The following is a 16,064-nucleotide window of genomic DNA, read 5'->3' on the forward strand; positions in this document are numbered from 1 at the left end:
AAATGAAATCCTAGAACACAAAACATGCTATTCTTCTAATAACTTCATATATAGATAGATGTGACTAAACTGTCACAGTAATCGGAGTGCAGCCAGGCTAGAACTGAGGAGACCGAGGCTCAAGCCACCTCCCGCTATTAAACAATCTGGACGACTTTCGTTCTCCCGCTCCTGTTCTACTTCACAAGGTTGTTGTGCAGGTAAATGGAGAGTGGAGACCAATGTACTGAACTCCTTGGAAGGGCAGAATAAAAAAAAGCACAATGTAAGCCGGGCATGTGAGTGATAATACCATTCTTCGAAACCCCCAAATCCTAAAATCCGTCACTTAAACACCAAACACGTAAACAAGTGAAAGAAATACACATCCCAGCGTGCGAACGATCTCACGTTCTTGCACTCAAGAACAACAGCCGCGCATGCGCCTCACCGCCTGCTCGCCTTCTGCTGCAGAGGCACCGCGCGCCGCCTCTCCTCCTAACCGCATCTTGAAGCTTCCCAGCAGGTGCTGTTCTTGAGGGGGCCTGCACGGAGCTCGCTCATTGGCCGAGCTTTGGGCGAAGGAGCCGATGTCATGGCACATGGCCCGATGCGATTGGCGGAGAGGCGGTCCGGGGCGGTTGACTGCGGTCTGTTGGGCAGGAGGGCGGGGGTTTCTGCCGCGGCCAGTGACCCGTGTGCAAAACAGGGCGCCCCTCGCGCCGGCCTTGCCCCTGCTGCCCCGCACGGGCTCCCCCAGGGGCGAGCGGGGGCGAGGAAAGGTAGGTGCTGAGCGCCCCTGCGGGAGAGCGGAGCAGACGCGCACCTTGGCAGGAGGTGGGCTCGGCTTCCCCGCCCCCATGCAGGCTGCAGTCTCGGCTCTCTTCTGCAGGCTACACTTAGGTCGGGCATGCTCACGCCCCTGGGCCCGGGATGCAGTTCATGCTTGGTCCGCAGACTCGAGCTACGTCTGCGCCCGGTTGTTTGGAAGCGAAACCCCACGGAGTCCGGGGGGACTTCTTTCCTAGCGAGTGTGCAAAGAAATGCAGCCTCGTATAGAATTGCAGCGTGCAAAGAACTGCAACTTGTAAATAGGTATACCTGGAGAGCTGTTGCTCAAAACCGTTGGATTTAAATTGTAATATCCTGTATTTCAAACAGGCGGTGGTTTTGAATACGGAGCCAGGGGGTTGTAGTTGTTGTGGATTAATTATCCCAAATAAAGGATCTGTAGTGTGCAGGGAACAAAGTTTGTGTGCCTATATAAGGTAGCTGAACATGGAGCGCCTCAGGAATTCATGGGGTGCAGAGCTGGGATTGGCACTCATCCTCAGCACCTTTAGACTTTTCCCATTTACTGTCTAGACGGGAAAGAGCTGGATAGAGCCTTGAGCCTGGGTGATCCTGCAGAAGGGTTGTATTTGTGTTGACTTCTGGCTGCCAGAATGGGTGTAATAGGATCTGTGTGCTTTACTTCCTGTAAACTTCCTGTAGGAGCTGCAATATACCCATATTTCTGCATTGAGACCTCCGTGTTTGAAGGCTATAATTTCAATCCTGACCTTTATAAGTGCATTGACTGTAATGGATTGAGAAGGATGTGACTGTTTAGGATTGCATGTGTGTTATGCAGGGGGATACAAATGACCTCTGGCCCACTGCTGCATCTGGCACCCCACTCTCAAGAGCTGTCCAGCTTGTCCAAAAAATATGATTGAGAAATGGGCACCGTTCATTGAGTACTTTCCTTAAGCATCCACCAATGAATTAAACGGGCTTTGTGGAGATGTTCCCTGTGGAATCCTTACTATGGGATTTTAAAAAATGTCCTCTGTAATGTCTGAAAAGCTCTCCTGCCTCAGTGATTCTAGTATTCGTTTTATTCTGTGCTCTCCACAGTTTCCCAGGAGTGAAAAATAATGGCCCGAGGCTTGGAAAACAGCCTTTCTGATTGCTAATGCTGTTGACCTCTCTGTTTCTTCCTGGTTTCCTCCCCACAGCCGCTTAATCTATGGGTGTGTGAGTGTGTGCGTACAGCGAACTCCACAACTTGTTTTCAACGCAGGGATCAGACACAGGGTATGCCAAGTAAAAATATTGATGCGCTTGCACTGCGATTTCTGTTAAAGGAAGATCTTTCAGTCCTTAGCTCTTTCCCATACACTGCTACTTTTTCTTTAAAGCTGTGTACAGACTGTGGAATAGGATCTGCCTGTGCTACAGGTGGACTCTACCCAGCCAGACTGTATCTTCCTAGGCCCCTTCCGCGCATGCAGAATAACGCACTTTCAATCCACTTTCACAATTGTTTGCAAGTGGATTTTGCTATTCCGCACAGTAAAATCCAGCTGCAAAGTGCATTGAAAGTGGATTGAAAGTGCATTATTCTGCATGTGTGGAAGGGGCCCCAGTGTTGCTCAGAGATCAGGACTGATTTGCTGCCCATGTAAGTTGTTGGGAGGCATCAAATGTCTGGGAGTTGCCCAGGCAGCAACTCTCCTGTGCTGTTGTCACATGCTGGGGATCCATCCGGAGTGATGTGCAAATGTGCCTTCTCTGGCCCCCGTCTTGGAGCCTGCCGGGGAAGCCAGAAGGGTCCCTGGGCTGGTATAAAGGCCCTGTCTTGGCAGTCCTGGGCAGACAGCAACAACAGACAGCAGGCAAGCTGCACTTGGTTTGGTAAGCAAATTGGGGGTCATATAGTGCTCTTCTGGAAGCCTCTGGAACCTTTGGGCTTCCAAGTCAGAATGTGATTCCCGGATAGGCTCAAGGCCTTCTTCCTCTTTGTTGACCAAAGAAGTAGCGTTCTCTTGTCTTCCAACCCAACTTGGGTAAGGTTTTAACTTTCAGAATTCCTGAGTTTGGAAGTGAGACCTGTTCTCCCAGAGTTCAATCACACGGGTCTTCAGTGGAGAAGAGGTCTATAGCATGAACTGCATAAGCACTGCCCAGGAACAGCACTCAATGGTGAGAGTGTCTGGCTGGGATCTTGGAGTCTCAGGTTCAAATCCACATTCTCACATGACAGCTTGCTTCCAGTGACCTCGATCCGGTCAGCCACGCTCAACCTAACTTACCTCACAGAATGATTGTTGTCGGGGTGAACTAGAGGAAGGAGAAATTACGCTATAAACCACTTTGGAATCCTCACTGGGAAGAAAAGAGGGGTGTAAAATACCTGAATGAAACTCACACGTCAGCTTCTTCACTAACATCACCCACTTCATGGCTCCTTCCCTTTCTTTCTGCAGCCTTCTTGCCGGCATGAAGATGGCTTTGCCTTGGTTGAGAGCCCTCCCTCCGCCGTTCTTATTTCTCCTGCTGTTCCTGTGGATTCCAGGCCCAGGGACCCCCCAGAAAGAGCCCTGTCAGACCTGCCAGGATCTTACCAGCAACTTCAACAAGGTGGGAGGCTGGCAAAGAATATTTGGATTATGGTGCAAAGCTAGACACGCAAGGACTTGGCATGGGGCAATAGTTACCAGTTGCCTTTGGGCTCCCGATTGGGGGAGGGGTGGGGTGGGTCTGCCTGTTGCAGGTTTTTCTACAACAGCAGTGATGCCCGGGAGGGGATAAAGCAGCCATTTTGCTCAGTTGCAAAGATCAGGGAATCGTGGGATGTGGCATGCTGGTGTTTTTGGGATAGAGGGTGGCTGTGCTTGGTGTGGTGGGGGGAAGGGAGTACTCACTTTGGGATTGCTGTGAGCCTTCTCCTGCCTTCCCAGGGTCTGGAGCGGACACAGCGAGAGAACTTCGGGGGCGGGAACACAGCCTGGGAAGAAGAGAAGCTTGCAAAATATGCCAACAGGTGACCTGGGGGCTGGGCTGCGCCATGCCATTGGTGAGATGCTGCTGCAGACTGTGCACTCAGATCGGCAGCCATTTTGAGAGTTTGGCAGACCCTCACTTAGCACCCTGATGAGCGCAAAAAAATCTACGACCGTGGCCACTGCTGCAGTATTTAGCTGAGGATCTTGGCTTTGGTGGGGGTTTGGGGTTTTTTTTTTGGGGGGGGGGGTTGTAAAACAAATTTCTAGCCCTCAATGTTATGGATGCAAAATCTGAATAAAACTGGTACTTAGATAGTACTTGACATACATTATGTCAATGATTCTTCCATCAGCCTTGTAAGAAACGCCAATATGGTGTGGTTAGTGAGTAGGACTAGAATGTGGGAGATCCCAGTTCGAATCCCCAGTCTGCCGTGGAAGCTTGGTAGGTGTTCTGGAGCCAGTCCCACTCTGTCAGCCTAACCTACCTCATTGGGTTGCTGTGAGGATAAAATGGAGGAAAAGAGGACAATCTGTGTTGCCTTTGGTCACCTTTAGGAAGAAAGGTGGGCATAAACAAAGTAAATAAAGTGTTTCGGACGGGAGATTGCCAATGATATTCCTAAATGTCCCTCCTGAGGTAATGATATTCCTAAATGTCCCTCCTGAGGTAATGATATTCCTAAATGTCCCTCCTGAGGTAATGATATTCCTAAACCTCCCTCCTGAGGTAATGATATTCCTAAACCTCCCTCCTGAGGTAATGATATATCTCCCAACCTCCTCCTGGAGGTAATGATATTCTAAACCTCCCTCCTGAGGTAATGATATTAAACCTCCCTCCTGAGATGTGATATTCCTAAATAGCCCTCCTGAGGTGTGATATTCCTAAATGTCCCTCCTGAGGTAATGATATTCCTAATGTCCCTCCTGAAGTGTGGTATTCCTAAATGTCCCTCTGAGGTAATGATATTCCTAAAATGTCCCTCCTGCAGGTAATGATATTCCTAAATGTCCCTCCTGAGGTAATAACAATGATATTCCTAAACGTCCCTCCTGAGGGTAATGATATTCCTAAACCTCCCTCCTGAGGTAATGATATTCCTAAACCTCCCTCCTGAGGTAATGATATTCCTAAATGTCCCTCCTGAGGTAATGATATTCCTAAATGTCCCTCCTGAGGTAATGATATTCCTAAATGTCCCTCCTGAGGTAATGATATTCCTAAATGTCCCTCCTGAGGTAATGATATTCCTAAACCTCCCTCCTGAGGTAATGATATTCCTAAACCTCCCTCCTGAGGTAATGATATTCCTAAATCTCCCTCCTGAGGTAATGATATTCCTAAATCTCCCTCCTGAGGTAATGATATTCCTAAATCTCCCTCCTGAGGTAATGATATTCCTAAATGTCCCTCTAGAGGTATTGTGTCTTCCTAAATGTCCCCTCTCCTGAAGTGTGATATTCCTGACCTCCCTCCTGAGGAGTAATGATACATATATTCCTAAATGTCCCTCCTGAGGTAACAATGATATTCTAAATGTCCCTCCTGAGGTGTGATATTCCTAAATGTCCCCTCCTGAGGTAATGATATTCCTAAAGCGTCCTCCTGAAGTGTGTTAATGATATTCCTAAACCTCCCTCCTGAGGTAATGATATTCCTAAACCTCCCTCCTGAGGTAATGATATTCCTAAATCTCCCTCCTGAGGTAATGATATTCCTAAATCTCCCTCCTGAGGTAATGATATTCCTAAATCTCCCTCCTGAGGTAATGATATTCCTAAATCTCCCTCCTGGGGGGGTAATGTGGTTTTCCTAAATCCTCCTGAGGGTGTGATATTCCTAAATCTCCCCTCTGAAATTAATGATATTCCTAAATCTCCCTCCTGAGGTAATGATATTCCTAAATCTCCCTCCTGAGGTAATGATATTCCTAAATCTCCCTCCTGAGGTAATGATATTCCTAAACCTCCCTCCTGAGGTAATGATATTCCTAAACCTCCCTCCTGAGGTAATGATATTCCTAAACCTCCCTCCTGAGGTATATTATTCCTAAACCTCCCTCCTGAGGGAGTGTGATATTCCTAAATGTCCTCCTGGGGTGTCGATATTCCTAAATGTCCCTCCTGAGGGTAATGATATTCTAAATCTCCTCACAGAATTGTGTTATTCTAAATCTCCTCCTGAGGTATTGATATTCCTAAATTCCCTCCTGAGGTAATGATTTTCCTGATACCATATAGTGTGATTTTCCTAAATCTCCCTCTGGGGGCCAATGATATTCCTAAATCTCCCTCCTGAGGTAATGATATTCCTAAATCTCCCTCCTGAGGTAATGATTTTCCTAAATCTCCCTCCTGAGGTAATGATTTTCCTAAATCTCCCTCCTGAGGTAATGATATTCCTAAATCTCCCTCCTGAGGTAATGTCTGTGATTTGAAACAGGACATTCTAGAATAGATCATCTTCCTACAGAGATGACAGGCCTCACTCTTCTTATGGGCTACTTCTAAGATGGAGCACCTTCATTATGTACACTCCAAGAGTACCTATTTGTTGTCAGGATTGATCTGGGGGGAAAATTGTCGTGTACATTTTCTGCAGAAGCCAGCCACGTGTGGTGCTGATTGCTTCTTTATTTAGTCAATGTCTGTGCAGCTTCTCCAAAGAACCTGCTTGGAGCAGCTTACAGAGTAAAGCAAGGTACTATAATAAAACAGCATACATGTAATTAAAATTTTCAGCCCACTAAAACTCAGCCCAAAAAATTAAAAAGCAGCACAAAACATTGATCAGCCTAAGATAAGCCTTCTAAGCAGTCCTCAGACTACAAGCAGAGTCTAAAAGAACAACTTTAAAATGTTATAACCTTTCAGTTAAAGGTGTACAAAGAAATGTTTTGACCTGTCGTCTGAAAGAGAAGGGGGTAGGCTCCCGATAAGCCTCAAGGGGAAGAGTGTTCCAAAGAAGGGAAGCCCCGCCCCCCAAAAGACCCCTGTCTCTGTTTGCCACTGACTTCACCTCTGCAGGTGATGGTGGGGGGCATAGAGATCAGGGCTTGCGAGAGTGACCATAAGCGGCTGATCAGACCGTGTGGGAGGATTGGCTGCTCTTCTGGGATGATGTAATCGCATAGCCTCTTCCATTACGAGCAGAGCAGTTTTGCACCCGAGCAGATTTCTTTTAAAAGTACTCTGCACAAATTGCTGAATGAACCAGGAAATGCTGCACTTTCATAAATCATTATAGAAGGGAAGGGGTGGATAAGTCCTCCTGAATCACGGACATTCGGTTTGTCAGAATCATCCGTCACTTCTTTTGTGAAGCTTGCCCCATGGCCGTGGGTGGGGTGGGGGATGTGCTGTGTCTGTGATGTCTGTTTTCACAGCCATCCCTCCTCTGAACATTTGTTGGCAGTTCAGTAAAAACCAAGGCAGAAACAAGCAGAGCAGGTCAAGCTCTGTAAGTTCCCCATTGATCAGGCAGAAGAGCAGAGTTGTCCAAAGCTTTGTTCATTCCTGGTGTTTGTCACGTGTTCGTCAGTGTAGACCTAGTTCTCTGCTCTGCTAATCTTTTCACAAAAGAAACTGACTCAGTTGTGTGTCGTGGGGTCCGAGAAGCCATAAGAACACAAGCAGAGCTCAGCTAGATCAGATCAGAGGGCCGTCAGGGCCAGCATCCTATTTCACACGGCAGCCAATGCTCTGTTACTCGGAATCCATTATGTGCTACATGCACTTTTGGTCTTTGGCATTCATCTGTTCAGTTTGCATGTTTTGGATTTTTTGAGACCATTGGGATAATAAAAGGGGCATTGTGGTAGGTGAACACGAGACTGTCTTGTCGAAGGCTTTCATGGCCGGAATCAACTGGCACTTATGGATTTTTCTGGGCTGTGTGCTCAAAAGTGCCACAGAGAGAAACACCTCTTACTGTTGACATGCCTCTGAAGGCGCCAGCCGTAGATCCAGGTGAAATGTTGGGAGCAGAAACAATCACACCACGGCCACACAGCCACAACAGCCAGACTAGGAGATTATTGTCATGGTGGAGTGAACAGACAAGAGACTAGTCGTGAGCTGCTCTCTGTACAAGTGACTCACCTTTCTGGTCCGTTAGAGAAAATGCCAACACAATGGTTCCATGCTAACAGGAGGTCATTTCAAGAATGTGGAAGCTTTTGAGTTCATCAGGACTCATTGTCAAGATGGGTGTTACAAAGAGAGGGAGGGAGATAAACAAAGCCCAGCGTTTGTGCGGTTAAAGATGGGACATGGAAAGTGTTAACTGTGATTTAGGTTAAGCTGTGCTTGGTGCCAAAGGAGCATAGTTGACCTAATTAAAATCTCAGTGTCACCCTTCTTTCATGCCACCTTGTCTAATAATAAAGTCGGTGGCTCTGTGCAGAACTGCACAATGGGGCCAGCAGCAAAGAGAGGCAGTTCTGCATACCTGAAGGGATCGCTCCAACAGAGAGAGAGAGAGAGAGAGAGAGAGAGAGAGAGAGAGGACAGAATGGGATGTCCTGGAACCCTTGGCTGCAGCTGGCAGAGCAAACGAACAAGGCCTGTGACTTGCTGGATGGACGTGTGTGGTTTCTTCTGGCTTCCATCCAGCCTACAGGGCCATGGAGGAAGGCAGGAAAAATGCCTTTTTCTGACTCTTCAACCTTAGCAATATATGGCAGTTTTTCTAGAGGGCTGGATTTCTCAGCACAGGATGTTCGGAATCAGCAGCCTGGCTCTTAAAAGCATGCAGAACTCAGCCCTCGAGGGAAGAGAAACTACCCTTTTAGGGAGGTGGTTAAGCAATGGTTTGGAGAATACTCCATGTGACCCTTTGGATTCAAACCCCCCCCCCCCCCCAGATTTAATCTATTACACCCTGTATGATTCTCTGTCATTCACCAAAGTATTGGTTTACTCCTTTCTCTTTCCCCTTTTGCTTTTGCCTAACATCCAGCCAGGTGAAGAATCGTCGTGCACTCAAAAACCTGCCCATTTTTCGTGTCTTGGTCCCCTGATAAACTTTGTTAGTTGTGAATTTGGGTCTACTGCCCCCGCCCCCCATCCCCCATAAAAGGGAGGAGTGATGAACGCTCATACCGTGGGGCTGTTACGAGGATTATAATTAGATAAGGAAGTATCATTCCGTCCTGTTTGCTCCATGCTAGCACAGCCCCCACAGGCTCCCCAGGGCCCTTGTGTGCCATGTTGCTGACTCATGACTGCTCTATAGAAAGGGTGAGAGGCGGCATTAACATACTCGCTGCTTGAGCAGAAAAAAAAGCTTTTCTATCCTGATTAATTGGTGGGGTTCTGGGGAGGGTAAGTGGTTGATGAGGCGCTCAGACATGGAAGGAGCAGAAGTTTGTGAACCATTTGACAGCACGCATGACGATGCATTAACACTGTCAGGCCGATTGTCTGTCAAGGTCAATATTGCCTGCTGCGGCTGGCTGCTCCCCACGACTTCTGACAGAGGTCTTTCACAGTCACCAGGACTTCACCTTTATTTCAAGGGGAGGGGATGGGAATTGAACTCAAAACCTTTTATGAGCAAGGCAGATTCTGCCCCATTGAGCTAAGGCCCCACTTTCCCCCAAAAAAACTGAAGCTGTCTTCTACAGAATCAGGCCTCTGGTCTATCGCTCAAGGTCTGTATTGTCTGCTATCACCAGCAGCAGCTCCCAAGAGTCCCAGGTAGAAATCTTTGACATGATGCACTGGCTGTTTGAACTGGGGGGATTGAATCCGGAACCTTCTGCGGGCAATTACGTGCTCTGCCACTGAACCGCAGCCCTTCCCGATTGGTGGGTCGGACAGCAGGAAGCGGCCCGTTGCAGACAAGAGGGGTGGTAGGTTTCTGGGGCCGTTCTGTTATGTCTAGCTGCTCACTGGGTCTCCCTCCTCTCCCCTTAGCGAGACCCGCCTGCTGGAGGTGCTGGAAGGCGTGTGCGCCACGTCAGACTTCGCCTGCCACCAGCTGCTGGAGAAGAGCGAGGAGCACGTCGAGCGTTGGTGGTTCCATGAGTGAGTGGCAAAGCGGGGGGCCCTTCGTGAGACTTTCCCCCGACATTACGTGGCCCCGTTTGTTGCAACGAGAGGCCCCACCCCTTCCTAGAGATATCACAGAAAGGCATTGGCGATTCAAAGCTGGAGATCTGGGCTCCTTAAATAGTAGCAATGTATGTGTTATGCTCAAGATTCTTCTCCCTGCCTGCCTTCTGGACTCTTTGCTCAATGTTCAGCATCCCGGCCTCTTCCAGGACTCTTGATGTCCAGAATTTGCAGCAAAAACACACAAATTTGTGGTGCAGCTTTTACAGGGCGGTATGAGATTTTACAGCCGTGCTTACAGGTTTTGTGTCTGTAGGGAATTGTTTTATGTGGCATTCCAACGCACAGCTTTGGCTGGCCCGACTTTATTTCATCGTAGGGGAATTCTTGCTAGCTCTAATGCTTTGCGGAAAGGCTGTTTTAAACTAGCTTTATTATGGCCCATTCCCATATGCATGTCCGGGACAACGATTGGGACAAGCTAGGTGCTGCCTTCTGCTTTGTCCGGCCAGTGGTGGTGAGATTCGGAGAAGGGGATTTTTCTCAGCACTGCTTTAGTGCCGGCACTTCTGCTCCTCATGAACAGAAAGGGCCCCAGGGAGGCAGAGAGACAGGTTATCTTACAGCAACAACATTTTGGCAGGGGTGGAAGGAGTGGATGAGGAGTCTGTGGACCTAATGCCAGGGGTTGATGGCTGAGAGAAATCTAGGATGCACAGAGCTCAGGGAGCAGGCCATGCTGGGGGGAACAGGAGGAGGGACTGTAGGTTGGGTGGGTGTGGAAAGGCTGCCGTTGTGACAACCAAGCCTATGGATGGAGATGTTCTAAATCACAGCTATTCAAATAGGATGTCCTCTCTCCCTCTCAGGTTCCTGGAGCACCTGGGCCTTCCATTGTTTCCATCTATCCCTGGCTTGGTTGTTTTGTTCTCAGGAGCAACAGCATGGAAGACAAGGCAGCAGTAACAGGCTCTTTTCTCCCCCCTCCCAGGCAGCAGCAGCACCCTGACTTTTCCCAGTGGCTCTGCATGGACACGTTGAAGCTCTGCTGTTCCCCTGGCACCTATGGGCCCGATTGCCACAGTGAGTTGTTATGCAGCCCTCCTGTGAATTTGTGAATGCATCTCAGGTCCTAAACTTCCAGAGGAAGAGGCAGTTGATTAAGGGCCTCAAAGCTCTGTATTGGGGAGCAGGGAAAGGTAGGGCATTGTGGGTAATGTCAAGCATTCCCTGGCTGGCTGGCTGTGAGTGTCCTCCCCCCCCCCCCCCCGCCCAGTAGCCAGAGAGCTATTGTAGGTACAGTACTGTGGAAGTGGGGAAATCTGGGCCATTTTGTTCATAGTAAAGCGTAGAAGGAGCAGCAGTGGCGTAGGAGGTTAAGAGCTCATGTATCTAATCTGGAGGAACCGGGTTTGATTCCCAGCTCTGCTGCCTGAGCTGTGGAAGCTTATCTGGGAAATTTAGATTAGCCTGTACACTCCCACACACGCCAGCTGGGTGACCTTGGGCTAGTCACAGCTCTTCGGAGCTCTCTCAGCCCCACCCACCTCACAGGGTGTTTGTTGTGAGGAGAGGAAGGGCAAGGAGATTGTCAGCCCCTTTGAGTCTCCTGCAGGAGAGAAAGGGGGGATAAAAATCCAAACTCTTCTTCTTCTTCTTCTTCTAGATGTACATTGTGTGGTTCGGGGGCTTTTGTTCGGTAATTAATGGCCTATCTCTTGGGATAAGAAAGGTTGTCCAACGGGAACTGGCGTGAGAAGGATAATTGGCCTGGGTTTTTGTGTGGTGGCTTGGGAGGGATGCACAACCCGGGTGCCGGCCCCAGTGTTTACTTGTATCTCTCTACAGCCTGCCCCGGGGGTACCCAGAAGCCCTGCAGTGGGTATGGGCAGTGTGACGGTGATGGCACACGTGGAGGCACTGGCCTGTGCATGTGCCAGACGGGCTACGGGGGCCCCTACTGTTCTGAGTGTGGAGATGGCTACTACCAAGCAGCTCGCAACGACAGCCACCTGGTATGTGCGGGTATGTAGAGTGCCCCTGCTGGGCTGCGTTGGGGGCAGGGCCTGGTGAAGGAGGCTCTGCTGCCCCCTGCTGGCTAGTTGGCATGTCCTGGTTAGTGACCCTTACCCCCACCCCCTTCATTTTCCCCCTCCTTTGGTCCTAGTCAAAACTCTGGGCTCTTCAAGTGGGTTCTGAAAACCTCCCATCCAATCAAACGTTAAGTTATCTTTCTCAATGGCATGAATGGAGACGATTCTCTGAGAATCGGTGTGCTCTTGTTCATGTTTAGTAAGCATCCTTACACGTTCTGTATTTCCTGAGATCCACACTGTGAGGTAACCAGTAGCCATTTTTCCCCCCAAAGTGACAGTTGAAGAGAGTTCTGGCTGAAGGGCCGAGGCCCTGAAACAATAACAACGTGTTACTGCTATTAAAATACCTCATTAAAGTATTTGAAACGGGTGCTTGACACCGACACACAATTTCTGTCACTGTCACGTAGCTCACATTCCCTCTTGTGACTATGCCCTATTTTTAAAAATGGCCTTAATTGGATGAACCAATCCTGTGCTGCCTCTAGCCAGGAGCCGGGTCTGTGGCATTCTGTCACCACAGCTATGGGACAGTATTGATGTATAATTATACTGCCCAGTGGGAACTGAGTTCAGTTGAAACGAGACTGTCTTTGCATCCTTCACTTCTGTGTCAAGGTGGCTTAGCAGGATCACTGATATTTTTTTTGAGTTTGTTGTTGATCTAATTTCACTTCCCATGTGATCTTGGCCTGTAGACACTAAATTGATGTGTAGGTTTCTATCAAGGGAAGCAAGATGTCTCTTCCTCACTCATCGCTCAGGAAACAGGGTGTTTCTTCTTTGTTCACCCCTCAAGTCAGTTCACATGTTTTTATGAGCCCCTCTTAAACCAGCATGTCTGTCTGTCTGGGCAGGAGGTGGGGTGAGGGAGGTAGATTTTGTTTTCCTCCCTATACACTGTTGTTTTCTTCCCAATCTAGAGTGCTACCGGGCCTGTGGACGCTGCTCTGGACCTGAAGACTCAAGCTGTCTCCGCTGCAAGAGAGGTTGGATGATGCATGACCGCAGGTGCATTGGTGAGTTGAAAGGGCTAGGCCTGAACAGAGGCATATGGTTACCTTTGAGGGAAACTGATTTTTTTTCCAGGGCTCTGAGGGGAAGGGACGTGGCTTTGAAAACAGATACACACTCTTCAGATTCCACACAGTGGCTTGGAGCAAAGGGAGAGAATTCATGTGTGGAAGGGGGGCAGTTCCGTGTGTGACTCCTAGCCCTGACGTCTCTCTCCTTCTCCGAACAGACATTGACGAATGTGGCACAGACATGGCGCACTGTCGTGCCAACCAGTTTTGTATCAACACGGAAGGATCCTATGAATGCCGAGGTAAGGGTGCAAAGTCTCCAACAACAACGTAGTATTATCTTTTTTAAAAAAAATTATTTTACCAACTTAATTTACGGGGGGAGAAAGATTAAAAGAATAAAAATAAGTAAACACAGACAGACATAGCTAAAGAAAAACAATTGTAGTCACATCACAGATAAGTAGAAGAGAAAAAAACAAAATAAGTAAAAAGTGAATGAACTGCAAAAAGAGAAAGAAAGAATGGAGGGAGCGGGAAAGGCTTCTTATGGAAGCTCATAGCTCAGTGGTGGCGAACCTATGGCACTCCAGATGTTCATGGACTACAATTCCCAGCATCCCCTGTCAGCATGGCCAATTGGCCATATTGGCAGGGGCTGCTGGGAATTGTAGTCCATGAACATCTGGAGTGCCATAGGTTCGCCACCACAGTCATAGCTCATACAGACATTATGGCTACCAATCTTGATCCTCTTTGATCTGAGATTGCAAATGCCTTAACAGTCCAGGTGCTCGGGAGCAACAGCTGCAGAAGGCCATTGCTTTCACATCCTGCAGGTGAGCTCCCAAAGGCGCCTGGTGGGCCACTGCGAGTAGCAGAGAGCTGGACTAGATGGACTCTGGTCTGATCCAGCTGGCATGTTCTTATGTTCTTAGACTTGATTTTCCCAGGTTTCTCAGGTGATCCTAGATTTTCTCAGAATTAGTGGGTCTGTATCTAACCCTGTGTAGTCCACCTGTCAAATTTTAGGTCCCCAGTATCTGAGGAGGTGAGAGTTGAGAAAAAAAACTCGCTCTACAGTCAGCACAATTGCTCCTTTCAGCAGGAGTGATCAGGAGCACTCAAAGGTTCGCCTGGGATGAAGTGCCATTTTCCCCAGAAGTCCAACAATGTAGTATTATCGTTTCTGTGGCGTATTACTAAAATTCAGCTTTGAAACTGAGTGCTTAACGGGTTGCTGTGTGGTTTCCGGGCTGTATGGCCGTGTTCTAGCAGCATTATCTTCTGACGTTTCGCCTGCATCTGTGGCTGGCATCTTCAGCCCGGAAACCACACAGCACCCCAGTGATTCCGGCCGTGAAAGCCTTTGACAATGCATTGAATGCTTAACGTTAGCTAGGATTTCCATCATTGTCTGACTTGGAGCGGGGCTGGGCCCTTGTAAGAAGACTCCGATTTTGAAAGTGGTCTTAACTGAATGCGGAGTGAACTGCATGAATTACGTGCTTCGCATATTTGTATTTTGTTGCAGGGGACAGGTTGGTCTGAGAATGTAGCCCAGGAGTGGGCACGTCTGTCTTGACGTTGGTCAGAGAAAAGGGGTTCCCTGGCATGATTTTGCTGATGTTCCTCCCTTTTGAAGGCCTTGTTGGCCTCAAACAAAAATGGCAAAACTGGACAGAGTACAAATGTTCGGTGCCCTGGGTGTTTTGTTTTATCCTCTGGGTCTAATCTTAGACTACTTTCTATGGACCCCACACAACACTGCCTTCATACTGAGTCAGACCTTTGATCTTTCAAGGTCTACTCGAAAGTAGCACCATTGGCTGCTCTGTTTGACAGCAACTCTCCCGGGTCTCAGGCAGAAGTTTCTTTTTTCATTTACTACCTGATCCTTTTAACTGGAGAAGACCTAAGACATAGGTATCAAACTCGCGGCCCTCCAGATGTTGTGGACTACCACCCCCCCCCCCCCAAACCCCCCCCCCCCCCCACCCCCCCGCCCCCCCAATCCCCCCTCCCCCAACCCCCCCCCCCCCCCCCCCCCCCCCCCCCCCACCCCCCCCCCCCCCACCCCCCCCCCCCCCCACACCCCCCCCCCCCCACCCCCCCCCCCCCCCACCCCCATAACCCCCCCCCCCCCCCCCCCCCCCTCCTCATCCCCCCCCCCCCCCCCCCCCCCCCCCCCCCACCCCCCCCCCCCCCCCCCCCCCCCCCCCCCCACCCCCCCCCCCCCCCACCCCCCCCCCCCCCCACCCCCCCCCCCCCCCACCCCCCCCCCCCCCCACCCCCCCCCCCCCCCACCCCCCCCCCCCCCCACCCCCCCCCCCCCCCACCCCCCCCCCCCCCCACCCCCCCCCCCCCCCACCCCCCCCCCCCCCCACCCCCCCCCCCCCCCACCCCCCCCCCCCCCCACCCCCCCCCCCCCCCACCCCCCCCCCCCCCCACCCCCCCCCCCCCCCACCCCCCCCCCCCCCCACCCCCCCCCCCCCCCACCCCCCCCCCCCCCCACCCCCCCCCCCCCCCACCCCCCCCCCCCCCCACCCCCCCCCCCCCCCACCCCCCCCCCCCCCCACCCCCCCCCCCCCCCACCCCCCCCCCCCCCCACCCCCCCCCCCCCCCACCCCCCCCCCCCCCCACCCCCCCCCCCCCCCACCCCCCCCCCCCCCCACCCCCCCCCCCCCCCACCCCCCCCCCCCCCCACCCCCCCCCCCCCCCACCCCCCCCCCCCCCCACCCCCCCCCCCCCCCACCCCCCCCCCCCCCCACCCCCCCCCCCCCCCACCCCCCCCCCCCCCCACCCCCCCCCCCCCCCACCCCCCCCCCCCCCCACCCCCCCCCCCCCCCACCCCCCCCCCCCCCCACCCCCCCCCCCCCCCACCCCCCCCCCCCCCCACCCCCCCCCCCCCCCACCCCCCCCCCCCCCCACCCCCCCCCCCCCCCACCCCCCCCCCCCCCCACCCCCCCCCCCCCCCACCCCCCCCCCCCCCCACCCCCCCCCCCCCCCACCCCCCCCCCCCCCCACCCCCCCCCCCCCCCACCCCCCCCCCCCCCCACCCCCCCCCCCCCCCACCCCCCCCCCCCCCCACCCCCCCCCCCCCCCACCCCCCCCCCCCCCCACCCCCCCCCCCC

The 16,064-nt window shown here is 51.7% G+C and overlaps 1 protein-coding gene and 2 long non-coding RNA genes across 5 annotated transcripts; all 3 read left to right on the plus strand.

Moving 5' to 3' along the window:
• Positions 1-625: 625 nt before the first annotated feature.
• CRELD1 (cysteine rich with EGF like domains 1) lies at positions 626-14,155 on the plus strand. 3 transcript variants are annotated; one of them, XR_007244050.1, is made up of 10 exons: positions 626-761; positions 3,231-3,384; positions 3,705-3,787; positions 9,672-9,782; positions 10,801-10,892; positions 11,658-11,834; positions 12,829-12,924; positions 13,149-13,497; positions 13,716-13,720; positions 13,869-14,155. XR_007244050.1 is itself a non-coding variant. In XM_048491266.1 (8 exons), the coding sequence occupies exons 1-8, from the start codon at positions 890-892 to the stop codon at positions 13,262-13,264; spliced, it is 1,014 nt and encodes a 337-aa protein (XP_048347223.1). In that variant the 5' UTR covers positions 823-889; the 3' UTR covers positions 13,265-13,550. The 3 variants fall into 3 exon arrangements, 2 of the variants coding, with proteins under 2 accessions (XP_048347223.1, XP_048347224.1); XM_048491266.1 differs by lacking the exons at positions 626-761; positions 13,716-13,720; positions 13,869-14,155 and adding an exon at positions 823-1,074 and having other exon boundaries at positions 13,149-13,550; XM_048491267.1 differs by lacking the exons at positions 626-761; positions 13,716-13,720; positions 13,869-14,155 and adding an exon at positions 823-1,074 and having other exon boundaries at positions 11,658-11,824; positions 13,149-13,257.
• Positions 3,794-4,924, plus strand: LOC125429798. The gene is made up of 3 exons (XR_007244051.1): positions 3,794-4,509; positions 4,745-4,774; positions 4,842-4,924. It is a non-coding gene; the product is annotated as an uncharacterized LOC125429798 (long non-coding RNA).
• Positions 5,433-9,662, plus strand: LOC125429799. The gene is made up of 3 exons (XR_007244052.1): positions 5,433-5,518; positions 5,642-5,791; positions 6,053-9,662. It is a non-coding gene; the product is annotated as an uncharacterized LOC125429799 (long non-coding RNA).
• Positions 14,156-16,064: the final 1,909 nt, after the last annotated feature.

The sequence above is a fragment of the Sphaerodactylus townsendi genome, linkage group LG03 (assembly GCF_021028975.2).
Source record: "Sphaerodactylus townsendi isolate TG3544 linkage group LG03, MPM_Stown_v2.3, whole genome shotgun sequence".
NCBI lineage: Eukaryota > Metazoa > Chordata > Lepidosauria > Squamata > Sphaerodactylidae > Sphaerodactylus > Sphaerodactylus townsendi.

Coding starts and splice junctions, on each gene's coding strand:
- CRELD1 (XM_048491266.1), top strand. CDS start 890: ATGCTCACGCCCCTGGGCCCGGGATGCAGTTCATGCTTGGTCCGCAGA. Junction 1,075..3,230: donor GAACTGCAACTTGTAAATAG/GTATACCTGGAG, acceptor TTCTTTCTGCAG/CCTTCTTGCCGGCATGAAGA. Junction 3,385..3,704: donor TTACCAGCAACTTCAACAAG/GTGGGAGGCTGG, acceptor CTGCCTTCCCAG/GGTCTGGAGCGGACACAGCG.